Raw genomic sequence first — 27,436 nt, 5'->3', positions numbered from 1 at the left:
ACTGAAACGCGTTTACGGTACCTACACGTCCCAAATAACCTAAAAATCATATCCAGGGCCTACTCGACCAATTTTGGAATTCCAGCACGGCGGCTCTGCCATGCTCCGGCGACAACGCGGCGGTGATCCGCCTCGGGTTGGCTGTTTTCGGCCGAATTCAGCCAAACTTGCATCGGTTCCTGTGAGAAAACACACTTAGGGCCCTCGGTGGGCCGAAAAAATACAAAAAACTGAAACTTACTAGCGGTGGGGCTCTCCAGTATGGCGGCTCCTCTGACTCACATCACGGTTGGGTATTTTGCTCCGGTCAACCTATAGAGGAGGAAACGGTGATCACAATGGTGAAAAAATCACATCTAACGGGAATCGGGAAGGGCCTCATCGGAGGCAAAAACTGAGACACCCTACGGTAGCGCCACTGAGCTTCAGCTGCGTTTTTCGGCCAATTGGCTGGTGCTTTCGCTCTGATTTGGCCATAGTTAGGTTTAGAATCAAATTCTGAGCAAATAGTAGAATTTTTACCTCGTTTGACGGTCAAAAATTGCTCCGGTACGGCGGGGGGTAACGGCAGTCGGCTCCCCGGTAGCTGGCCTGTCTTCTCCGGCGAGGGGCTCTGGCGGCTAGGGTTAGGGTTTGGGTGCAGATGAGGTTATTTATACTCATCCGCTTTTGATCTGAGTCGTCCATCACTTTTAATCTAGACCGTCCGATCGTGATTAAATAAGTAATGAATCTGGACCGTTCATCGCGATTCAATCTGGACCGTCCGTGTGCAATTCAATCTGGGTCGTCCATACGCGATGCAATCTGGGCCGTTCGTGCGCGTGGGAACGGATCCCAGCCGTTCGATCGCGCGCATGCGGATCGCCCACGTGGCTCCCTCTCGTGTGGCCTCCTGCGTCAACGTCTCTGCCACCTGGCGCATCCTGGTTGGCCAGGGTTGCTGACTGGGTAGCTAACGTGGCACAACTTTTCTAAATTACGTTTTGACCTCCGATTTCTGATTTTTCTTTCAAAAATACCTTCAAAACCCAAATGTTCACATTTTTTCTCCAAAATTATTTTCAATTAAATCCCTAAATAATTTTTACCCCTTATCATTATTATTATTATTATTATTTCCATTAAAATAAAATAAATTAAATTAAATTCTATTAATACTAAATTATATTTATATAGAATAAATTAAATTAAAATAAAATAATATAATATAATAATAATAAAAATGAAAAGAAATTTTTGGGTGTTACAACTCTTCCATCTTAAAAGAAATTTGGTTCCTCAAATTTGTATCTTACTTTCAATCGAACAACTGGTGGTACTGGGCTCTAAAGTATGATTCTAGCTCTCATGTAGCCTCCCTTGGTGTGTGGTTCTGTCATAAGACCTTTACAAAGGATATTTCTCGGTTGCGGAGTAATCTACTCTTTCGATCCGTAATACTGACTGGTACTTCCTCGTAGGATAAGTCCTCATGGAGTGGGAGAGGTTCGTGGGCCAAGACATGAGAGGATTTCGAGTTGTACTTGTGTAGCATGGACACATGAAACACATTGTGGACCTTGGAAAGCTCTGGAGGTAGTGCTAGTCTGTAGGCAGCGGTACCAATCATGTCTAAGACTTCAAATAGTCTAATAAATCGGGGGTTCAGTTTTTCTCTCCTGCCGAACCTACTAATTCCCTTGAAATGAGTGACCTTAAGGAACACCCCGTCGCCTTTCTCAAACGTTAAATCTCTCCTTCAGGTGTCTGCATAACTCTTTTGCCTGCTCTGAGCCGTCTGAGTGTTACTCCTGATCTTAACTATCTTGGATGTAGTCTCCTCTACCAGCTACAGGCCGAACAATTTTCTATTGCCTATTTCTTCCCAACAAATTGGCGATCTGTATGGGTGCACATATAACGCCTCATACGGAGCCATGCCAATGCTCGCTTGGTAGCTGTTGTTGTAGGCAAACTCTATCAGGGGTAGACGGTCGTCCCAATGGCCCCTAGAGTCAACGACACAAGCTTGAAGCATATCCTCAAGTTTATGGATTGTCCTTTCTGATTATCCATCAATTTGAGGGTGGAAGGCAGTACTGAGCGACATCTTCGTTCCTATGGCTTACTGAAAGCTATTCCAAAACCAAGAAGTGAACTTGGGGTCCCTGTCGGACACCACTGTCACTGGGGCTCCATGCAATCTGACTATTTTCTATATATATATTTTTGCCAACTAATCCAAAGGATCGGTCATCCTGATGGCTAAGAAGTTGGAAGACTTGGTAAGCCGGTCAACAATTACCAAGATGACGTCATGTCCTAAGCGTGCCTTAGGTAACCTTATCACGAAGTCCATGGTGATATGTTCCCACTTCTACTATGGGATCGGTAAAGGCTGAAGTAACCCGCCTGGCGCTGATGCTCTGCCTTGACCTGCTGACATACCAAGTATTTAGACACAAAGTCAACTATGTCCCTTTTCATCCCTTCCACCAAAATTGGGGTCGCATGCTTTGGTACATTTTGGTGCTTCCAGGATGCATGGCAAACTTTGAGTTATGGTTCTCTGTCATGATGTCTCTCTTTAACTCACTGTCACCTGGAACACACACCCTGTCCTGAAATCGGAGTAATCCATCGATGGAAACTTGGAATTTTGAGCTAACTCCCTGTTTTGCATTGTTCTTGAGGACTACTAGGGCTGGATCAGCTGACTGAGTTTTCCTTATTCTCTGAATTAACTCAGGCTGGACGGTCAAATGGCCCAAACATGTGACTCTCCTCAAGTCCTGAAGTCAAACCTGTTGTGTAGCCCCAATTTGCTTGCATTTTGATACCATCAAATGGGTTAAGATACCTGCACTTTTTCTACTGAGTGTATCGGCTACCACGTTTCCCTTACCCGAATAGTACAATATATTACAATCATAGTCCTTAAGAAGTTCTATCCACCTTCTCTGACGTATGTTGAGATCCTTCTGAGTGAATATGTGTTTCAAACTCTTGTGATCGGTGTAGATCTGAAAGGTCTCTCCATATAAATAATAGCGACAAGTCTTTAAGGCGTGTATGATTGCGGCAAGCTCTAACTCATGGGTGGGATAATTTTTTTCATGACTCTTTAACTGTCTACACACATAGGCTATGACCTTCCCATGCTGCATTAGAACATAACCCAGGCCTAGATAGGAGGCATCACTATAAACTGTATATCCCTCCGATCCACTCGGTAAGGCCAGCACAGGTGCAGTAGTCAACTATTTTTTTAGTTCTGAAAAATTTCTTTCATAGTTCTCATTCTACTCAAACTTGGTATTTTTCTTTATGAGTCAGGTTAGGGGAGCCGTTAGACTAGAAAATCCTTCAACGAACCTATGGTAATAGCCCGCCATTCTCAGAAAGCTACGAATTTCTTTAACTGATGTCAATTTCTCTCAGTCGTGCACTGCTTCAACCTTTTCAAGATTAACTGATACTCCATCCTTTGATATGATGTGCTACAAGAAGGCGGTCTGCTCAATGCAGAATCCACACTTATTCAACTTTGCATACAGCTTCTTTCTTTTGATAACTTGCAAAACCTGGGCTAGATGGTGAACATGTTCCTCTCTGCTTTTTGAGTAGACCAGGATGTCATCGATGAACACGATAACAAATTGATCTAAGAATTGTTTGAAGACCCTGTTCATCATATCCATGAAGATGGCTGGGGCGTTGGTTAGCCTAAATGGCATAACCAGGAACTCATAATGTCTGTACCTGGTTCGAAAAGTCGTCTTGGGGATGTCTTCTGTCCTTATTTTCACCTGATGGTAACCTAATCGCAGGTTTATTTTGGAGAAGATTTGCGTATTTTGTAACTGATCGAAGAGGTCATCAATCCTGGGAAGGGGATACTTGTTCTTGATTGTGACCCTGTTCAATCATCTGTAATCAATATATAGTCTTAACGTTCCATCTCCCTTCCTAGCAAAAATGACTCCGGCACCCCAATGGGACACACTATATCTGATAAAACCATTGTCTTCCAATTCATTGATCTGTTTCCTCAGCTCCTCCATCTCAACGCGGCTCATGTGGTAAGGAGCAACCGAAATAGGCTAGGTGTCTGGCTGTAGATCTATGGTGAACTTGACTCTCTGTCCACTAGCAGTCTGAGTAGTTCATCAGAAACACATCTGGAAAGTCTCAGACTACCGGAATCTCTTGAATACAATTCTCTTTCTTAGGTTTGCCTAGTTAGAGAAAATATCAAGGTTAAGATACTCGACAAATAAGAAAACTTGCCATCAAGGAATAAATACTAAATGATTTTATTAATTTGTAAATGGCTCCTCATTAGGAGGATTAAATACAATCTTCTTGCTAAAGCAATCTACGGTGGCGTGATACGCCGCTAGCCAATTCATCCCTAAAATTACATCAAAATCCCCCGTGTCTAATTCTATTAGGTTTACACTCAGTTTCCTATTTGCTATCTCTACGATACAAGCCCTATAGTCAACTTCTCCCAATAGTGTTACACTCCCAACAATAGACACAAATAACATTGAATCGAGTTTATCAGGTAATACATTAAATTTGTATGCAAAAATAGGTAAAACAAATGAATGCGATGCACCAGTGTCAAACAAAACATGAGTAAAGATGGTTACAGATAGTGTACTACCCTGTACCACGTCCGGGTCGGCTTCGGCATCCTGCTGGGTGAGGTTGTAAGTCCTGTCCTGGATAGGAGGTCTTCCCTGATTCTGGTTCCTTGGGCACTCTCTCGCATAGTGTTGGGCACTACCACATATGCGACAGGTGTTGTTGAGGCGGTAGCATGGTCGGTCCCCGTGATCCCTATCTTAATGCTAACAGATCTTACCACGTCCTGCCATTGGAGCTTGAGGTGGAGCCTGGATCACCAGTCTGGGCCTCTTGTTCTATTTGACAAGTGCAGTAGGTGCTGGTCTGTGGGGTGGAGCTGAGGGTCTGTGCTTCCCTGTTGACTGAGAGAGGGTGTGGAGGCTCATCTCCACTAACTGTGCCTTGGCCAGAACGGCTGAGTAAGTCCTGAGCTCCAATACAAATAAATGCTGCTTGATCTCTGGGCGAAGGCTCTATTGGAACCTCCTAGCCTTCTTGCCCTCATCCATCGGCGTCTTAGGGGAGTATCGGCCCAACTCCAGGAACTTACAAGTATATTCTGACACCATCATGTTCCCCTGTATTAATTAGACAAACTCCGTCTCCTTCAGATGTCGGATGTGCTCTGGGAGGTACTCTGTATGAAAGACTGCTAAGAACTATTCTTAAGTAACTGGAACAGGCAGGGTGGTCTGCTTGAGTTCCCACCAGCGTTCTGCTTCTCCCACCAGTATGTAGGTAGCAAGGGTGACCCTCTGCTCGGGAATCACTCCTAGGGTCTTGAAGGCCTTCTCCGTCTCCGCCAACCAATACTGGGCATCTTTAAAAGAGGATTTTCCTGCAAAAGTAGATGGGTTCAGTCTCCTGTACCTTTCTACGTAACCTGGGTCAATCATGAAAGGAGCTGGGTCCTGCGGAAGAGGGACTGGGCCAGGTTTAGGATAGACTGGGGGGCCTTATGGTGGTACTTGCTGATATGGTGGGGGCACTGGATTATACTATGGCAGTGCCAGGCAGTACTATAGCTGGGGCACCGGATTATACTACGGTGATGGTACCGGGTGGTACTGTGGAAGAGCAGGCTCGTACCGGGGTGGCTCGGGATTCTCTCATTAGAGTGGTGGCTCAACCTGTGGCAGTGAGGGAGAGTCGGGTAGCTCCCTTCTCTCATCTCGACCTTACTGGGCAACAATGAGTCTCTCCAGCATCTCAAATATCCTGTCAACGTCTTTCCAGAGCGAACCATCCTCGGCTGCTCGGTTTAGTGGGGGTCTTCCTCTTCTCATCTCTCTGTACCTGCATTAGTTTGGTTTGGTGTTTCTCTAAGTATTATTGTGTAAGGGACGAGTCCGACGAATGTGGCTCTGATACCAACTGTAACGGCCTCGAAAATTCAAAAGGAAATACATATAATGATCTAAGTGCGGAAGCAAAATAAAATATTAAAGTTAATATCCCTTACACAATAACTTAAAAGTACTAAATAATATCACGTAATAAGTTTTCTAAAAGAAATACGAGAAATAAAAAAAATAAAGGAAACTATAAAGTATCTAGCATCTACTCACCGTCTTTTTGTGGATCAGGCTTGGGAACCAGGTCCTCCTTATCTGAAATGGTTAAATAAGGAATGAGTTACACTAGCCCAGTAAGGATATCACACTATATTACCGTCACAGAAGTAAAGGTTGGTAGAAAACCGAAAACAACCAATAGAGCACAAATTTTAAACCAATATAGTTATTTAAAATAAAGCCACTTACCCTTTTTCTTACCCTCGGAGAACCTGTAAAAACAACTTATAAAGACAATAACATCATACAGATCATAATTTCATGCATAATCAGTAACATAAAATACATCATAAACCTGTATTCATTAACAATAACTGACTATCACCGTTTTTTATTTTTTACCAGCTTACTAGTATCCATGGGGATCTATAGGGGTCCCCCCTACACGTGAACCATTCCCTTTAAACAATCTTAATTCCAGGGCCGTCCCCATACCATGTCCGGTATGAGCGCCAAAACAATAAACCTCAATACCCCATCTGGTATGAGGGTGAAACGGGCAGTCCCCATACCCCGTCCGGTATAAGCACCAAATGACCAAGTCTCCATACCTCGTCCAGTATAAGACAACGTTTACGGTAGGGTTCTCTATGGCGGCTCCTCCGGCTCACGTCACGGTTGGGTGTTTTGCTCCTGTCAACCTCTAGAGAAGAAAACGGTGATCACAACGGTGGAAAAATCACATCGAACAGGAATCGGGAAGGGCCTCATCAGAGATAAAACTGAGACACCCCGCGACGGCATTTTTTGGCCAATTGACTGGTGCTTTCGCTCCGATTTGGCCATAGTTGGGTTTAGAATCAAATTCTGAGCAAAGGGTAGAAATTTTACCTCGTTTGGCAGCTGAAAATTGCTCCGGTACCGCGGCGGTTGGCAGCGGTCGGCCCCCTGGTGGCTGAGCTGTCTTCTCCGGCGAGGGGCTCTGACGGCTAGGTTAGGGTTTGGGTGTGGATGAGGTTATTTATACCCATCCGCTTTTTGATCTGAGCCGTCCATCGCTTTTAATCTGGACCGTCCGATCGCGATTAAATAGGGAATGAATCTGGGTCGGTCATCGTGATTCAATCTGGGTCGTCCGTACGCAATTCAATCTAGACTGTCCGTGCGCGATGCAATTTGGGCCGTCCGTGCGCGTTTTTGATCTAGGTCATCCGTGCGCGCAGGAACGGATCTTAGTTGTTCGATCGCGCGCACATGGAACACCCACGTGGCTCCCTCTTGCGTGGCCTCCCACGTCAGTGTCTCTGCCACCTGGCACGTCCTGTTTGGTCGGGGCTGCTGACCGAGCAGCTGGCGTGGCACAACTTTTTTAAATTACATTTTGACCTCCGGTTTCTGATTTTTCTTTCAAAAATACCCCCAAAACCCAAATTTTCACCATTTTTTCCTAAAATTATTTTCAATTAAATCTCTAAATAATTTTTACCCCTTATTATTAGTATTATTATTATTATTTCTATTAAAATAAATTAAATTCTATTAATACTAAATTATATTTATAAAGAATAAAATAATATAATAATAATAAAAATGAAAAGAAATTTTTGGGTGTTACACCACATATCTCCCTTTCTCTCCTCCTGTGGCCTCCCCTCCATACGCCTCCATTCACACTCACCAACTCCTCTCCCTCACAGCCCGCACTCACACACACCGCACTCCTTCCCTTCCCTCCTCCCGCGGCCTAGCCTCCTCCATACGCCCCCGTTCACACACAACATCTCCTCTCTCTCACCGACCCACACACACCGTACTCCTTCATTTCTCTCCGCCCGCGACCCAGCCTCCTCCATACGCCCCCGCTCACACATCATATCTCCTCTCCCTCACAGACCACACTCACACACACCGTACTCCTTCATTCCTCTCCTCCCGCTGCCTGATTTCCCTCATGCGCCCTCGCTCACACACAACCTCACTCTCCCTCACAGGCCTCTCTCCCATGCCACACTTCTTCTTCTTCCTCCTTCCGCGATCTCCTCCGCACACCTCCACTCACACTCATACCAACTTCTCCACCTACGGCAAGTTTTCAAATACACATCCACTAAAAGGAAACTTAAAATTACCGTACCTCTCATTTCCATCTTCCTTCCTCCCGCTGATCGCACCGTCGTCGTCTTCTTTCTTCTTCTCTCTCCCTTCTCGTTCCGCTCCGCTTCGGCTTCTCTCTCTCTCTTTCTCGAACCTTCTTTTCCCTCCCCGCTCTCTCTCTTCTCTGCTTTCTCTTTTCTTTTTCTTTTTCCTCCCTGGTATCTCCCTTCTTATTCCTCTCCGCTTCGGCTCCTCTTTCTCTCTTTCTCGAACCTTCTTTTCCCTCCCCCGCTCTCTCGCTTCTCTGCTTTCTCTTCCGTTCTCTCCCTTCTCTGTTTTCTCTTTTTTTTTCTTTCTTTCCTTTTCCTCCTTTTTTCTCTTTTTTTTTTTTTTTTTCTTTTTTTCCAGTTGTTACATACATTATCCCAATCTTAATCCTTCTTAATAAAAAAGTTTCGATATATTATAATTTTTCAATAAAAACATTTATGCTTATTATAAAATTAAATATACAAAATATTAAAATTTAAAAATATTCTATCTGAGAAACTTGAATATTAATAATTTGATTAAAAATTCATAATGTATAAAAATTATATTGACTGAATAAATTCTTTAAACTGAAAAATTATATTAATATAAGAATATTTTTCATATCAGTTAATCCTCCCTGTCAAATAAATTACATTTTAAAAGAAAAATTATGATAATTTATAATACTTTATTTTGATTCAACAAAACTTTAATCGCTTCAAAAAAATTCAATTAATCAAATATCTCCGGTAATATTTTTAGAAGACAAAATTTTAATAATACAATATTTTATTTTTGCTCAGTAAAACTTTGATTATATCAATATAATTTTAGAGAGAGAGAGATATATATATATATATGTAAATACAAAATCCTCAGTTTTTAAGAATTAAAATCATTTAATTTTTCAAATTCCAGGAACATGATTCATTGAAATTAACTAGACAACAAATTTGACTCTCTGTTCACCAGGCACGCATACTTTGCCAAGAGGGGCTGCTATGAATGAGTCCATTGTAAATGTTATTATACTTGGTTTAGTTTTTTAGGGATCTTCTTTTTTAAAGAAAAAAAAAAGAAAAATTATGCACCAATTTATATCGTTGGTCTTGTCGGACTCTAAGATGGGATATTATAACAATAAAAAAATGAATTCTTATTTTGAAAAATATTTAAATGACTTCATTAAATATTTTTGATTTTTTAATTTGTTAATTTAGTAACATATTAAAATAAATAAATTTAAATACATTGGTACAACGTGGTAGCTAAATCATTAATTTTAATAATGATTGCTCTATTTTTTAATATTTTACTTATGTAGTCATCAATTTTTATGTAGTATTTAGCACATGGGGGGTTTTAAGCTTTTCAAATAGTACAGAATTTTAAACTGATATATTAATTCTCGTGACAATTATATTGTCAATTTTAATAACATGATTGCAACCCGATTACAGTGTATCTAAAATTATTTATATTAACAAGTAAATTAATTAAATGATTGACTGAAAAAATGAAAGGTCAATAATTATTTATATTAACAAGTGAATTGGACACCAGTTTTATTTCCTTTTTTTTTTTTTTTAATGGTTGCAATAATGTTCAATAAATAGTAAAAAGTTCACCAACTATTTGATGATATTCTATAATAATTTAATAAGACGAAATATCCAAATTGATGGAAAATATAACAGAAAAGTACATTATTGGACAAATATAATTAAACACCATTGATTATTATTGGTTATTTATTCTGAAAATTTGACTATAATGCATAATAATTTAATAATACGTGATGGAAAATATAAAAGAATAATATATAATTGGACAAATATAACTAAACACCATTAAGCATCATTGCTAATTATTTAGCTCTTTAAATGTAAGAGTTTGTAACTGAGTTTTCTTCTTCTTTTTCTTTTTTAAGGGGTCAGCTTAATTATACAACGACTTGTTGCTATTCAGAGGATAAACGGCTCCAAATGCCAAAATTGCAACATATAACGCAAAAAGTCTGGTGAATGCAAAACAGAGACATATATATATATATATATATATATATATATATTGGGTTAAAATTTTATGAAGTAAAAGTAGTAATTTTATCAATGGATAAAAGAATTATTAATTCTTTTTTTTTTCCTTTTATAGATTAACATAATTTTCTAATTGTCGAATATGCAGCCTACCACCATTTCTCCTTCAATGATTCCTTTTTTTTAATTAAAAAAAAAAAAAAGGTTTTACGATGCAATTTAATAGATTCGTCATTATTTTTTATTTTTAATAAAAATTAAAATAGTTATGTTATATTTAAACATTTTTAATAATTTAATTAATCCGTCAAAATTATTATATTAATTTTATTACTAAATTAATATTTAAGTTTTCTAAATATAAGATAACTATTTTAATTTTTTTATTAAAAAATTAAACGAAATTAAAAGTTTAAAACAAATAAAAAATTTTAAGAAGGAAATATAAATTAGATAAATTAAATTATTCTTAATAGAAATCCCAATCCCAATTATAGTTACACTAGGAGATTCAAATATCTGATTCTATATTTATTAAAATACCCCCAAAAAAAATGAAAAATATAATTTTTAGAAAATACCCCCAAAAAATAAGGAAAAAAAAAAAAACTGTTTCTGGAAGTAAATTACGCTTTCAATGATTGTTTCCAGTTTTGGGAAGGGTTTACAGATGACTAGATGATTGCTATTGCGGAAAGCCGTCAGTGACCGTGGGAAAAACACAACCAACGTGCACTCCCCTCCACGAGCCGCCACGTCGTGGCTGAGACAAATTCCAATTGGCGCAAAAACGCGTAGCTTTCATAAATTACAATTACGATCCCGTAATCTATATATTTAAAAGAAAATTACAATCCCGTAATCAGAGCATCCATTGATGGTGCGTACTGCGCACCCCACCCCCCCGCTCTTGCCCCCGCGGTAAAATGTTCCTTCCACCACCACCTGAACTCAAAAAGCTCCTTCTCTGGATCTTAGCCGCCTCTCTCTCTCTCTCTCTGCCTTCGTGTCTACAAAATCCAAAATAGAAGGACAAAATAAAATCCTCCTCTCAAATTTAGCTAAGAGATTAAGAAAAAAGCCACGAAAAAAGAGGATTGATTTGCTAAACTACTGAGATTTTCCTCGAAATCTTACGGTTAATTGGTCCGATCTCCAGTCGCCGTCCACCATTCATCTGATCTAGTGCTTCGATCATGTGAGAGGCAGAAGGCAACTGAGGGAAGTGATCAAATCGAATGGCCTCGATCCGACGAACTCTCTCGCCAGCCTATCACGACCGTCCGTACCAGAACGGTACTGCACCTTCCCCACTCTCCGCCTCGCCATCGGACAAACTGTTGCCCAACGGTAGTGGCAACACTGGCGGTTACAAATACTACTACTCTCCACATTTGCCTTTGTTTTTCACTGCTCTGCTAAGCCGATTTCTCGGCGCGGTCTTCTTACCGAAGAACTCCCGCAAGGGAGGATCATGGAGGCGGCCGTTTGGCCATTGCGCGGTGCTGTTCATGTTGGGATTCCTCTTAGGAATGATGCCGTTTGGGCACGTCTTTGAAGACGCCAGCACCCGCGACTTCTCGTTCGAGATTAAGCCGCCGTACGTCAACGTGCGGCTAAACGAGGAGGCTGCCGATGTCAAGGTTAAGCGCGAGGAATTGCTGCTCGATACGGTGAGCTTCGGGGTTCGCGCGCAAGTGGACGAGATCTCTTCGTCGAGGTTTGACTACGTGCCTAGGAAGCCGATAATTGTGGTGACGGCAACTTATAATCGGGCGATGCAGGCTTATTTCTTGAACAGGCTCGCGCAGACATTGCGGCTGGTTCAGCCGCCGCTACTTTGGATAGTGGTGGAGGCCAATGGGGCCTCGTTCGAAACAGCCGAGATACTGAGAAAGACCGGGGTTATGTATAGGCACTTGGTTTGCAGCAAGAATTTGACCAATGTTAAGGACAGAGGAGTTCATCAGAGGAACGTGGCTCTGGAGCACATCGAGCTGCATAGGCTCGATGGAATTATCTACTTCGCTGATGATGATAATATATACTCGCTTGAGTTGTTTGAGAACTTAAGGGAAATCAGGTAGTTAAGATTTTGTGTACTTTTGGATATGATATTGTCTTCTTCTTCTTCTTCTTCTTCTTCTTCTTCTTCTTCTTCTTCTTGTTATTAGTGTTCTGATCCTGTTTTATAGCTGCCACAATGGATGATACTTTTCCTCGCAATATGTGAATGTATTATATGTCGGCATATGTTTTTGTTCGTAATAGGTGAAGAGATGGTGGGTCTAAATTTGGATATGCTTTTGCTTTTCGTGGTGTTAAAAGTTACATCACGAAGAAGTATCTAGCGCTCGGAATTCTCTCCTATGGGCAATTTCTGCCTGTTGCACTTAGTCTTCCTTGGATTTGTTTGTGGCAGTCTGCTAGTTCTTCATGATCAAGTAATTGTTTTCACTCTTCATTTATGCTATTCTTGTCATTCCTGTAATGGAGCATGAGGCTTGTTCATTAGATAGCAGTTCTGCAGTTGGTTGACATATGCGCAGTATTGAGTTGGTACTAATTGCCTTCTGAATGTGAGTCAACTTAGCCGTCTTGCCAAAACCAGGTCTAAGAACTAATGGAAATATATTGCTCCCCTCCCTCTATCTCTTTGTCTGTTCTTATGCCTGAAGTTCTTGATGTAACACCTTTGAGGACTGGGGTTTAGATTATAATTCCTTTGATTTTCACGTATTTATATTTTGTTTTGGATTTTTTTGGCATGGGTTCTAACTCTTGATGTTCAGCATTAAATCTGTGGACATATTAGAGCCATCTAATTGTCTGACGCTAGGATTGTTTATATCTCAACTAGCAACTTTGTTATCAGCATTTCATTATTTGCTCATTTTTATTTTTTTCCTGTCCTGCCTTTCCTATATATACTTCCTGCTCTTACTCTTTCTTTTATGTGGTCATTATGTAGCTGCTTAAGAAGAGTCAGATATACACTTGTTATTACAAGTTTGTGGATGACTAAAGTTAAAACCCTCATAAAAAAAAGGGATGACCGGAACTATTTAGTTGTCTCCTCAAGGTCTTAAATTAATTCTCGTCTTTTAAGCTGTTGGTAGTTAATTTATTAGGGTTGGATGCTCTGGTTTAAATTACTAGTTATGTGCTTAGCTAGACAATAGAACAAGAGAAAAAGGGAGAAGGTACAATGGATGTTGTATTTCGCATAACTACCACAAACTATATTTTTGCTTTATTCTCACATATTTCTTGATGCGAAAAGGAAATCATATTTGCAGTTTGATATCTCTTTTCTACTATGCTAACCTCTTCTATTTTCGATTTCTGGTGTAGCCGTTTTGGTACTTGGCCTGTTGCCATGCTTGCGCCAAGCAAAAACAAGGCAATTTTGGAAGGTCCAGTATGCAATGGAAGTCGAGTAATTGGATGGCACACAAACGAGAAAAGTAAAAGACTTCGTAGATTTCATGTTGACATGTCAGGATTTGCTTTTAATAGCACTATACTATGGGACCCAAAGAGATGGCATTGTCCCTTTTCAAACCCAATTCGGCAATTAGACACTGTGAAGGAAGGCTTTCAAGTATGCATAAAATTTTGTGCATTTTATGGATGCTTTTCTGTGATACCGCATTGAATGTGTAGAATGCTTATGTTTGTCATGCAGTCTTATGATCTGTATGCTGGTATTATGTTTTTGTGCAGGAAACTACATTTATAGAACAAATAGTGGAAGATGAAAGTCAAATGGAAGGTATACCACCTGGTTGTTCCAAGATTCTGAACTGGCATCTTCATTTGGATGCCTGTGGTCTTGCTTATCCTAAAGGCTGGATACTTCAGAAAAACCTTGATGTTGTACAACCTGTCATGTGATTGAATTTCAACCCCAAAAATTTTATGCCAAAGCCTTTGATTGGTATGATTTTTAACTGGACTTTATGCACTTTAGTTGTCAGTATTTTCCGTTATCAACCCTTGAAACTAATTCAAGCTTCAAATTTAAATAATGAAAAACAAGAACCTCAGATATCTTGGCTATTTTGATCCTTTGGTAGAAGGAAAAAAGGAAAGATGCAATTTATTGATCAATATAATCATTTAATGGTCTCTATTTTTGCATATTTGTCCCTTGGAAATTGGAATCCGGCATAATTTGTGAATATTTTGCTGAAATGTCTTCTAACCTAGCGTGGAGAAAACCTTGGTTCTCATTCTGTTCCTTTTTACCTAGGTGTCTATTGGCTCTAACTTCATGTTGGTGGATCTTCCTCGGAAAGAGTATTGCTTCACTTGCTACCAACAATGTTAAGGCAGCACCCTCATACTTGTATAATGAGCTCTGAAAAAATGATGAAGAAACAGAAGACTGATAAATTTCTTTGTAGATTTTTTCCAATGATGTTCTTTCACAGAGGAAGAAACTTGTTTTATGGTAGAGTTCTGGTGCATTTAGTTTTTGTTTTCTTTTGTTGGGGTTAGAGGAGTGGGTAATTGGTGTTGGGGGTGGGGTGAGGTGGGGAAGGGATGTTTGTGGGGGTTGGGTTGATTGCTAAAATTTTTGGGACATATTAGACACAGAGGAAAGGTCTCGTTAGAAGCAGGCGTTTGATGTGGTGTTGTAATTTGTTGTTGATCCAATACATTGTATGTGACACAGGCGTTTACCAATATCATTCCTTGAGAAAAATACAGAACTTATCATGCCCTTGGGGCTGGTATACTCTGTTTATATTGCTATTGGTTTTTGTAAGTGAGTGTGGACCCATTTTTTTAATTGTTAGCTCTATGTTTGGTAAGTAAGTCTTGCTTCTGCTTGTCAGTTGGTCTTCCTACAGTTTTGCTAATAAATCAAGATCTTATGACCTGACCTACGTACAGCTAGATTGCTTAGATTATGTTTAGACAATGGAAATGACAAAATCTTAAAAACTTAAAGCTCTCTGTCTCCGCTTCCGATTTTTAATTATTTTCCGAATTCCCCCATTATTAAACCATTAATATCATCCAATAATTGAGTAGAACATTATCTAGTAAATCTGTACTAAAAAATATTATTAATTACTGTATGTTTTGTTAAATTAATATTCAGTATTAAAATCACCGCAGTAGAGTCCAATATCTCTAATGCGAATTACATTTGATCAACTTCATAGCCCGATACAATTACTGATATTATTTGGAGTCTTGACAATGAGCTGCAATGCGTAACTATATTGTTTCTCTTTCACCATCCATCCATCTTTAATGTATTACATTGTGAAAAAATAAATAAATAGCTCAACGTGCTACCTTCATTAAGAAACTTTCACTTCTCATATTTCACCTAAAATTATTTTTAAGATGGCAAAGCAGGTTACTATGCATATTCACAATTTGAAATTGGGGTAATCAAGTCTATTACACATTGTATATGGCTTTTAACCAATGGCACCTAAAAATACATAGATCATATTCCTATTTTAATCTACCCTTCAAAACCAAGGTCCCCTCTAGGCCATATAGCTATTTAAGGAACAGCATCAATGGCTTCTTAAGAAGTCATTGTCCATGGTATCAAAGCGAGGGATGGTGATTTGGAGACGGAGGGTATGAGTACCTGACTATCAGCTATTTAAGGCTCTATCAACCAACCCGATGAGGGACACACCAATTACACTTCAGATGAAAATTTTAGAACCCATCGATTAGGCCAATGGGGAAATTTTAAAATTTTTAGACAATAACATTGAGGGAAAATTACAACTATGGAACAATTCTCCCCCATTGCAGCTGAGGATGGGGAACTTCAAAAATTCCTCATGATTGTGGCGATTCCTTGGCTGGGTTCCACTGGTCAATTAATTCACTGCTAGTTTCTTTTTCTCTTTGCCTCTTCCCAGCAATAAGAACCATCTGTTGATGGCCTGACCAACTTTGAGATAACATCCAGAATATTCACATGGACAATCACTAGTAATTCCTTTAAGCTATCACGTTAATGTCGTCCCATTCACAGAAGAGCTTGCATCTGAAGGGTGCAACCGTGAGACACGTTGTTGTTGCATTTGTGGTTCATTCACAAGACCAAGTACAGCAAGTGTGGATCTGCCAAAATATAAATTGCCATGGGTTAACCAAAACATAAAATCAGGGATAGACTTCCAATTGAGATTTTAACAATATAAACGTAAAACAATTCTTTGTTCTGTTCTAATAGCCTCCATTCAGCAGCCAATTAAAATCTGGTGTCCACAGTCTCAGATGCAAAATTATGTGATTATAGCTGCATATAGGTTCAAAATTTTTTTTTTCTCTGTCCTTTAATCTCATCAAGAAAAGTTTACAAGAGTCTAGGGATATCTGCGAGATTTTGGATTTCTACTAAAATCCACTACTAAAATAACACCCTTTACTTTTTCTTCATATCCCAAGTCTCCAATATAACCAGTGTCAAATCGCGTGAAAAATCACTCTCTTCCTTAGACAAATGATTAACAAAAATAAGTAACAGAGAACCACTAGACTTCTTCAAAAACTTATCGGCCATTGATCAGATCTATCAAAATTATACCTTGGCACTGAAGGTCTAATACTTGGTTGGTTGGCATAAGCAGCTAGAGGACCTCTGAGGCTAGTGTATTTGTTCAGAGCACCTTCAAGTTGTGGAGATGGTAACTGCAATCAACATAGATTAAGAGCTTTCAAACCAAAATACAGAATATAGGACGTATTCAGTGAGAATTAGATAAAGAATGAAAATGAAGAAACATATCCTATTTACATTTTCCACTGTTTTCTTCCATGCCCACGCATACAACATTTTATTATATAGGCATGTAAGAATATTCAATGCACACAATACATATATGTATATATGCACATACGTGATTGATATACATGCATACATATTATATGTATGTTCATAAATAAGTATTCATTTGTAAGCATAAGCATATATATCCATGTGCAGACATCGAAAATAGTATTTGTTTGTGTATATATATGTGTGTTCTTATGTGTGTGTATATATATATATATCCCAAAAAATGTTTGAGATAATAATGAAAACATTTTGTTATTATTTGAAGTCATGCCATATTTCTTTTTTAAAAAGTTATTTCTGGACTACCACATTTTTCTATTATTAACATTTGTATATCTATATGCACATCTAGATACATATATACATAGATTATAGATATATATATATGTATAACATTATATGCATTTAACAAACATACATAAATACACTTACACATTACAATCAATATGTAGGAATTATACTAAATGTAAAATAGTTAAATAATTAAAAATAACTTAAATAGAGAATAACTAAATAGCATCATAACTAAATAGGAAATAATAAACTCATAGTATTAGTAAGTCCATAGTAATTTTTAAATAAGTTAAAGACCTTGATAATACATAAAATATTTTAATTACAAAAATATCTCTTACTGTAATATGTCCACTTAAATTTCTTCTTGTTCTGCATAAATATGCATATAGAAAATTCAAGATACATTTTAGAGTGTGTTATAGTAGTTAAGAATATTTTTTAAATCAACAAAAAAAGAAGAGTTTAATAAGAAATTACGAATAACATTTTAATCGCTTCCAAACTCATCTTACAACATGACTTTCATTTTCAAACATTGTTTTTATTCACTTATTATATTATGTTTCTTGTATAAGCATACAAGAAATCTACAAAAGAAAATTTCAGCAATATTTCATGTACCAAATGAAGTCTTCTTTCCAACCGAAGTAGAAATAGAAAACCATATCTGTATAGAAAAAGTTTCTACAAAAATTTTCCTGAACAACCCTTGGTTCACCACAACTAAATAGACCAATTCTCCACATTCATTAGAGCATTTAATACCTGTAGTAATACTGGAAAAGAATGTGGCTGCGTTTGAGAAACACATTTCAGGAAACCAACCCACAACTTTGGTAGTCTCCAGACCTGCAATCAAAATATTCAAAAAGAGTTGGTTGTCACCATGTGAGACTCTAGCAACCTATCCCCCAAGAAGCTAGAATACAGTTAGTATTGTCATCTTATAATTGTCTTGCATTTACTTCAAACTATAGGCCCCACCAGCTCACCTGTTTGATCACAAGTTTGGAGAGGATTTCCATAACAAAATCGACCTGAACAAGGTTCCGAACAATTAGATAATAAATCTAAATATCATTTTATAATGTTAGTTGTGAATCATGGCAATACTGTATACAGGCAAGCAAACATATGTTCAAACCCATTTCTGATAAAGTTGCCAAATAGATGTTTAGGTATTAAACAGGAAAAAGAACGAAGAAAGATATCATAACATAATCCACAGTCATCTCAGTTCCTAACCATTTAAAGTTGTGACAAAAAATCATCCTCCCGGTAATTATGATTTTTTTAGGAAAAGGAAAATTCTGAGATTGTGTAACTACTTTTTTCCAACAATATTTCATGTTTTGGCTCCGATGAGTATCATTTTCATTGGATGCTGAGACACATTAGTCTATCGATCCACGATGAAAAATGGTCCCATAACATCATTCTCATATATTCTTTAAATATTTTTTTAGGACAAATTGTAACTGCCAGAAAAACTATATTTCAGAAATTTCAAATTTCGGATAGAAATGAACCACAGTATAATATGAGAATACCTATTACAGAGCTGGGCTGCAGAAGAAAATTAGAGTTTTTTATGGTTTTTTTCCGCTGACTTGAGATTTAGACAGAAGTTGTTTCGGTGTCTTTTTGGGATGATGATAGAAGTGGGATGTTACCCCTAAAAGGCCAAAAGTTCCAGATCCTACAAAAAGTCTAGGTTTCAAAATGCATCTATTGAGGACAGCTGCTGCAGATGGTGGATAAGAATGTGGTCTGGAATATTCAGCTGCTGAGGAATTTTAACGTGACCTGAACCTATAATTAAATAACATAAATTAGTTGGCTGGCCAATAACATTTATTTTTATATGAAATACACTGCCAAGCATGAGGGATCTAACAGATGAGGGATGGACAGGTTCCTGTGTATTATCCATATTTGCTTTTTTTTGGCATGGGAAGCAGTTTGGAAGTTGACATGGAAATCAAGACACAGAACAATCAGATAAAGAGTACAATTTACCAGAGTTGGAAAAGCATCGATTGCTTGAATTACAGTTCTCATGAAGAGTAGAGGCAGAGGTGTCTGATCGACCTGAAACCGGAAGTAATAACTAAAGACATGGGAAAGTCAATATTAATTTCATCCTGTATTTATAAGTGACATTATCATACCATCTGATTTAAGGCCTTTGCCAAGACCTGCTGTGTGAAAACTGTACGTTGCTCAAAACATGCCGAACAAGCATCCATTATCTGAAAACATAACAAATTTCATCATTACAGGGCACAAGAAAATGCAAAGAAATCACTCAAAATCTCCCTAACATGACCTTTGCATAGTCAAAATCTCACTAATGAGATAACGTGATATTTGCAGGGCAAAAATGCACCAGAAAGGACATGAAATTATGAACTTGATCAACTGAGTTGCATTCTGAGGTTGGAGTTTAAAGTTGGAATGCTGCATGGATTCAACCCATATCTAACCTGACTAAAAGGTGACTTTTGGGACAACTTCTATAGCTGCTAGATTAAAATCATGTCTTAACGTATATTTTCTGAGTGTCCCAAACTCAAATTGTGGTTTATAATATCAGGAAACAACAATTCATGATGTAAGTATGAATGAGTGGATGAAACAGAGAACTTAAATTATTTTATGCTGACAAAGTCCTCCATGGGAAATGTGAAAGAAATTAGCATATAATAAATTGTCTATGACTGTCAAATAGATGAATAAAAAGCTAATCATCACCTTCAAGAAGGAAATGAGGAATAATATTTGAAAGCACCAATGTGAAGAAAATACTGCTATGTAGCTGAGGGAAAAGATTAACAAAAAATAACTGCCAAACCTTTTTTTGAGAATAATTCAAACGTTCAAAACAAAGCACCCTGCAGCTATGTAAGTTTCCATATTTATTAGTTTCTATAGATAGACTATATGATTTATGTCAATTAGCTTCATATAGGAAAAAGTTGTTTTAGCACACTCAGGGGGGAAGGTAAAACCCAAAGGGCGGTACAACATGCAGATGCAATGGGAGTTCACAACTATTGGCAGCCAACTAAAAAGAAATTATGACTTAAAGGCTTTTACGCTAAAACAGTTTCCTCGAGTAGAAACTGAAACTTGTTTAAATGAAGAATTCATCAACTCTGGAAGACAAAAATACTACCTTTTTGAGTGGAAGACCATCTCTCTCGGGAGAGATGTCATGGATGGCAACTAGTACTTCAGCAGGTGTTAAAGCTGGACCTGTATGAGCAGAACCCTGCCATGAACAGTTATGAAATGTTATCAATTATACAACCACATTGGAAGGCCTGCCTTATAGTTACCAGTTAGCAGTTTTGCCAAAAGAATCAAAACCAAGAGAGGACTTCTAATGTCAAAAATTATTTAATAAGAAATCATAGAATGTCATTGGAATGTTAACCAACTTATACATGTCCACACACGAGGATCCTCAATGTGTTGACCAGTAACCTACATGTCAGCAGAAAGAGGAGTATTACCCTATGATTTGTGTGACTGCAGTCATTCATTAAATTTTTTTAGACGAGTCATTCATTAAACTTAAGGTGGGAAGAATGATAACTTTTTTTTGAGAGGGGAAAGAATGATATAACTAGCTATAACTAATAAAAAAAAATCACACACAGAGTATTCACAGATACCTGTAGTATGTGCGCAAGCGCCATCTGGAACTTATCTAATGGAAGGTTGACAAGCCGAGGGAAAATAGGCAAAACCTGTGATCATAAAATGGTAATCACAGCACACATGACAAAACTTTAACATCAAGTTAAAAGCAAGGAAACCTGAAAATTAGTTCTTATATATTACACCTCCCCTTCCTCCCAAAAGAAAATGAGAAATGAACAACAAAAGGGATAAGAAACTATTCCATCCTCTGAAATAAGAAGTTCAAAACGAATCAGGCTTATGGTTTAACTAAAATAACATGTAGATTGTTAAGAACCACTCTTAACAGCAGCATAGATCATATGTTGTTCGCACTACTGATTCCATACACGTCAAAACCCCTAATGGGGACATTAACGCTCCTTAGTCGACAACATTAACACATAAACCTTGTGGGAAGTCTTGCCAACAACTTTTGTATAGTTTCTAATGAAATGCATTGCTACAATCATGTAACAGAGAAACCAAACAACCCTCACCACAGAAACAGAACAAATAAACAAGAACAAGAAGAAAGATTAATTAAATTCAGAAACAAACCTCATTCTTGGAAAGTGATGATAGCATTGGAATAAGAATCATGACATCCTGCAAGATAACAATAGTTGCAAAAAGGACTGAGCTTCATTGGCTTAATTCGAGTATACGGCAGAACATAGAAGCTTTTCGTTATTAGAAGAACCTTTAGTTTGGTCTCATATAAATGTTTAACAGCAGCTATTAGTTCAGAAGAAGGCGTAGTCTCTTGTGTCAATATTTGCAGCACCTTTTCAAAACCAAACCATTATCAGCATAATCTAGGAACAAGGGAAAAGAGAAAAAAGTTAACAGATTTAAATGAATAGAAGACAATGTACCAGGGTCAAAAGATTTTCACTTCCTTGTGGTGGGTCAGAAATTATATGGAGCAGCTCAGAATATGATGAACCTAAAGCCCTTATAAGAATAGGGACATGCCGATGAAAAGCCTGGATCAAGCCGATGAAGTAACAATTAGACATTCTTAGCAAAAGAGTTTGCCAATGACAGCCCTTCTCTCCAAAAGATTAAGTCAATCATGACGCAGAGAGACAAAACTATGTTGCAAAGAAATTGAGACTATATTATGCTGGTTTCCCTACAACCAGGCCAACATAACAGTGGCTTTTAGGGCAGAATTTAGCATAAGACCAAAGAAATAGTTACTCTAACAAATCACTGTCTTATTTCAACCACCAAAGATAGTTTAAAAATAAATTTTAGCTACCAGAGATTGGACTGGGAAACACATGATAAAGAGTGTAGCTTAATTTGGCTAATCATCTTTATAAGCATGGATCATTTTGGCCCAGATAAGACATTACCTGTTTTACAGTTTTCGGAGCTTCCCCATAAATGTCAAATATAAGTTGAAGGAGACTAGGTTTCTGAAACAAAAGAAAAATCTGTCAGCAGTAGCAAAACAGAACAGAAGTTATTTTTCCATAACATTCACAATTATCAGTTTGTACACGAACTCAGACCTTTGTACATAAAGCAAAAAATAAAGAGATGAGTCTTTGAGCTTCAGGAAAGGACATGGTTGAAACATTCTGTGTTGGAGGTTGAGCATCCCTTGTGGAGTCACCTTCTGAAGTTCCAGTCTCAGAAACTTGGGAGCCACTAATAGATGGGTTCTGGCTTCCAACCTTAAAAAGGAAATTAAAGCAGAAAAGGGGACAAAAAAGTTAGAAACTGAGTAAACAAAAAGAAAGTACAAGATATCCCACCAAAATGATCCTTTTTGGAACAAGGCGATTAGAGAGACTGCATACACCCACAAGTACATATACACCAATGTCTCAAGTGTTTAGAAGCAAGATACGAAGGAAAAATGAATCATGAGAACAGCAGAACATGTGAATGTTCATCCTAGCCTCCATGACCAAGGGAAATTATGATCACACCCCAAACCACCAGCTGATAGCTATTAGATATAGAATGAAACTACAAATGCTTCACAATTCCTTACATTTTATATAGCTATATAAACAAGATTTTGAAAGTATATACAAATAACTCCACCTAGGGCTTTCAATAAATCCCATGGCTCTAAAAGTCTCCATCACATTTACAGGGCTCAGATCTACCATAACAATCAAGACTATGACCTTGGCTAGAACAAGGGTCTTCCATTGTTACACTCCTATGCAAGATCTAGTCACATTACTTAACCTGAAAGCAACATTAATAGAGGTTCTTTCCATGCTCTATTAGAAGCCATCATAAATAAATAATTTTTTTTTTGAAAGAATCATAAATAAATAAAATGACAGTAAATTTCTCCAAAAAAAACATGTACATGGAGGTGCATTCATTAAGGAATTGAAGAAACAAGGTGTACCATATTAAATATCTCTTTTAATCTCAGAAATATGACAATATTGAATGATACTTAAATTTTCTCATTTTTCTTAGCCAAAAAGACTTTGAAACCTTAAAAGCTGTGACTAGCGGAAATAAAAGATACAAGACGAGTAACATTCTAAAAATGTTATATGCTTCTGTGCATTTAGTTATAATCTTCATTAGCAGGATCAAATCACTGAGCTGGATAAGAAGTTAAATGCACCAAAAGCAGGCAGGGAAGACACTTGGATCTGCTGCCAATCTGAGAGGTAATTTATTCATTTTCCTAGTCCAACCATCTATTTAAACTATTGATATGTGAGATTAGATGTGAAGCATTTTGCACATAAGAAAACCAGAAGCTGTCAAGTTGACGAGCAGAGGGATAAAGGGAGATAAATTATCAGAAATATTGGATAATTGGAAAGCAAGCTACATCATACCTCCTGTTCGGCTCTTTGCTCAGTGGCTGAAGCTTCCTGATTTACAGCAGACAGTAACATATTTGTTGCAAATTGTTCAATATCCTCTGCTATGTAGCTTAGCTGATAGAGTTTGTTTGCAACCTGTGCACACAAAATTAGCACATTAAAGACAGAAAGATAGTATCTGCAATGGCTACCGGTTTTCTTTGTGTCAACTAAAAAAAAAGGGCTCTCACAAGGTACCATATAACTGTTAATAAGCACTGAGTTCTTACCAGCCGAATTGATTTTGCTCGAATGTCATCTTGTGAATGAACAGCACACTACAATTGGAAACAACATATAAGTGACAAATAAAATGAAGCCACAATCACATCATTACAGCTGTAGAGAGTCCAATAAACAATGATACAGCCCGGTGCTCTCACTAAGTTTCAGAAAATTACATAAAGTGATTTTGGCAAATTAAGTTATGCAAGCTGCCACTTATGATATATTCCACACAATTCTATAAAAGATATCACTCTTATCCCTCATTCACTAATGCCAATAAATCAAGGAAAGAAAGAGCCAAAAGAATAAATTTTATGGGGTGGCAGCTCTCAAATTTTTCCCACCTCATAAAAGCAGAAGCAACCCAAAGTCATAGCATACAACCTTAAATGACACAAAAAGAAATCTCACCCAATACGTTATATAAACCAATTTATGCATGGGACACGCAAAAAGAAGATTTTTTTCTATAGAATTCAAGCATCTCTATTTTTCAGCTATACATCAAAAGTAGACATCAAATATTGAAAGTTGCAAAATTAACATAAAATCAAGTTGAAAGATCTTTCTAAGATTATAAACCACCAAAAAGTATAGAACTTGATAACCAGGTCCCTTAGGGCTTGTAAAGGTTTAGAGATCATATAAAATACAGTCAAATCAATAATGCTAGAGTGGGTGACAATGGTTTGCTAAAACAAAATTATTTTTATTTTATTTATTTAGCTTTCTAGTCTTATTTGCTGATATAAGTAGTTATTGAGATAAGCGTGAAGTTAGTTCCTACGATTTGTGGGATAAGAACTAGAATCTGAATATAGTACGTAGGTAGTTAAAGAATGCGAAGGATAGTTACTTCCAACAAGGGAAATTATTATTCACAAAAATTATATTTTCTTGAGTACTTTAAACCCTAGAAGATCGTTGGTTTCTCTTTTAACGAGCTCATACTATTAACAAAATCCCATAACTAGATTCCAAATAAGCACCATAACAATTTGATATTAGAGCCAGAAGTTATGGATGATTTACATTCGACGCTCGAATTTTTCTCAAAACTTAACAAGAATGTCGGCATCAATACTGTATGAAACTTTGTCTATTGCGGGGCCATTTGGATGAAGTTTCTAGAAAACTTTCAGTCAGAAGAAGTGCACCATGCAAACAAGAAGACAATGTTCATCATGATCACCCAGCAGGCCACAGCAGTAGTCTTACTGCAAAAGAATTGGGTGTTTTCATTCCAAAGTACATCAAACTTGACTTCACTAGTAAGAAGCATGATAGAGCATATGGAGTCTCAACACCAGGCATGACCAACTAGATAGATGCACTTAACCGTGCTCTATCTGAACCCAAAGTATGAAACATGATCCAGATGAGATTGAAACTCTCTGAGAGCACGAGAACTTTGGTCTAACCCCCTCCTCCTTCACCCCTTCACTAACTAAATTAAAAGTTTTATTCTCTACCCACAGAAATATCCAGTGTCTGCTGGTTGCTGCTGCCATTTGTAAACTGGGGAAACACCCACTGTGCACATCCTCTAGCTACCTGACCGAGCCTAATTAAAGAAGCTCATAGCAGCCGAGAACTTCGGGGAAGAGGGCATATTAGAATTGTCACAGGTTAATAACTTCTGGATGCAAAACCTCATTTAGCAATCATCTTAGACTAACAAGAGAGCACGAGTTACCACTTCCTTTGGAATTCCATCGAGTTGGAAAGTATTAATGAGTTCCTCACCTTGGCTTTGTAACTGCTCATGGTCTATGTAGTCAATACCAATTTGCTTTCACTCTCAAGGAACCAGAATCAATAAAAAAAATTATTGATTAAAGAAAGATTTGTTATTTGCATATGCTTGTGTGCCTACTGGATTGGCATTTCCCTACTGCCACTTTTTGGCCACATATCTAGCTTAGGTGCTTGAGGACAAAAACCTTTTCGAGGGAGGGCATATTGTTATGAGTCACATGGCCACTGAGAATGATCTACTACTTGACTGCTACAGTGGTTCACACATGGTTACTAGAACAAAATTGTTTTTATTTTATTTATTTAGTTATCTAATTTTATCAAATGATGTAAGTAGTTTTGAGATAAGTGTGAAGATAATTTCTAGGATGAGCAGAAGGATGTGGAGGTAGGTAGTTTATAGGGAGTGAAGGTAGATACTTCTAACTAGGGAAGTTATTGTTCTCAGAAATTATGTTCTCTTTTACAAAAACATAAGAGTGACCTAAATTAGATATGAAAAAAATATATATCCAAAAGGTTTCTTGAGTACTTTAAACTCTGAGAAATTTTTGGAGTCTGTTTTAACGAGCCCATACTATTAACACACTTTCATAACTAAGTCCTAATTAAGGACTATAACACAAGTATGTTAGTCACGAACGAAAAAGAAAAAAAATGAAAAAAAAAAAGAAAGTTACACTGACTAAGTGCCTATTTGGTCAGGCTTCAGCTTTTGTTTTTTGCTGTTAAAAATAAAAATAAAAAAACCTTGTGAGATAAGTATTTTTAGTTGAAGCAAAATCTTTTTTCAAAGATTGAAGTAGATGTTAGTAAGATATAGCTTGTGCTGTGACAAGTGAATAATGTTTTATTATTTTTATATTTTACTAACTTATTTTATTTAATATTTAAAAAATCATGATAGCAATTTATTATCAATACATTTATACTTAATTATAAATTATTTAAAATATTTTTATTTCACAACCAAATAGTGATGATTTAAAATTAATAGTTTACTAAATGATTTACTAAATAAGCATTTTTCATAAATAAGTTAAACTACAAGAAACTTTTTTAAGAAAAATATTTAATATTATCTAAATAATTGTAATATTAATTTTTTTATTGTTTAATTTTGTATTATTTTAACATTAAATACTACTTTTACAACATAACTATTCAATACTTCATACTGTTATTACTTTTGCAACAAGTTTTACATACTACTTTTATCTTAAAATTATTTTACTTAAAGACATTTAATAGTACTTCTAACAAATTCCAAGCACTGGCCAAACCAAATGTTATGCATGTGTGTGTGTATATAAAAATATATGATAAACGATATATGAATTGATAAGAACAAAACTAATAAAAACAAATACATGAATAACTATGTATATGGTATGCTGTGTGTAATTGTATATACGTGTTTAAATACGGATGTGTGTGTATGTATTAGAGATTGTGTGTGCGAATATAAATATATATCCTGTGTAA

The 27,436-nt window shown here is 37.2% G+C and overlaps 2 protein-coding genes across 4 annotated transcripts in view; one reads left to right on the top strand and one right to left on the bottom strand.

Annotated features, from left to right (window-relative positions):
* Positions 1-11,195: 11,195 nt before the first annotated feature.
* On the top strand, positions 11,196-15,058 carry IRX9-L (Nucleotide-diphospho-sugar transferases superfamily protein). The gene is made up of 4 exons (XM_022055739.2): positions 11,196-12,380; positions 13,652-13,901; positions 14,024-14,237; positions 14,553-15,058. Exons 1-3 carry the CDS (start codon positions 11,536-11,538, stop codon positions 14,192-14,194), a joined length of 1,266 nt encoding a protein of 421 aa, XP_021911431.1. The 5' UTR covers positions 11,196-11,535; the 3' UTR covers positions 14,195-14,237; positions 14,553-15,058.
* Positions 15,059-15,674: 616 nt separating this feature from the next.
* Positions 15,675-27,436, bottom strand: part of LOC110825280 (symplekin) — a 29,583-nt gene continuing 17,821 nt past the window's right edge. For 2 of the 3 annotated variants that reach the window (XM_022055731.2, XM_088221306.1), the window contains exons 13-27: positions 24,196-24,243; positions 23,939-24,061; positions 22,631-22,795; positions 22,472-22,534; positions 21,986-22,096; positions 21,811-21,894; positions 21,669-21,716; positions 21,101-21,175; positions 20,599-20,694; positions 19,592-19,672; positions 19,440-19,511; positions 18,413-18,457; positions 18,186-18,269; positions 16,872-16,975; positions 15,675-16,405 (exon numbers count right to left, since the gene is read on the bottom strand). In XM_022055731.2, the coding sequence (XP_021911423.2) occupies positions 16,291-16,405; positions 16,872-16,975; positions 18,186-18,269; positions 18,413-18,457; positions 19,440-19,511; positions 19,592-19,672; positions 20,599-20,694; positions 21,101-21,175; positions 21,669-21,716; positions 21,811-21,894; positions 21,986-22,096; positions 22,472-22,534; positions 22,631-22,795; positions 23,939-24,061; positions 24,196-24,243 (1,314 nt within the window). In that variant the 3' untranslated portion in view covers positions 15,675-16,290. Of the gene's footprint in view, positions 16,406-16,871; positions 16,976-18,185; positions 18,270-18,412; positions 18,458-18,974; positions 19,233-19,439; positions 19,512-19,591; positions 19,673-20,598; positions 20,695-21,100; positions 21,176-21,668; positions 21,717-21,810; positions 21,895-21,985; positions 22,097-22,471; positions 22,535-22,630; positions 22,796-23,938; positions 24,062-24,195; positions 24,244-27,436 lie in introns of those variants that run through there. The other variant, XM_088221307.1, reaches the window with a different exon arrangement.

The sequence above is a fragment of the Carica papaya genome, chromosome 1 (genome assembly GCF_054855325.1).
Source record: "Carica papaya isolate Zhongbai chromosome 1, ASM5485532v1, whole genome shotgun sequence".
Lineage (NCBI taxonomy): Eukaryota > Viridiplantae > Streptophyta > Magnoliopsida > Brassicales > Caricaceae > Carica > Carica papaya.
The sequence above is the reverse complement of the archived record's forward strand: the minus strand, read 5'-3'. Positions and strand labels throughout refer to the sequence as shown.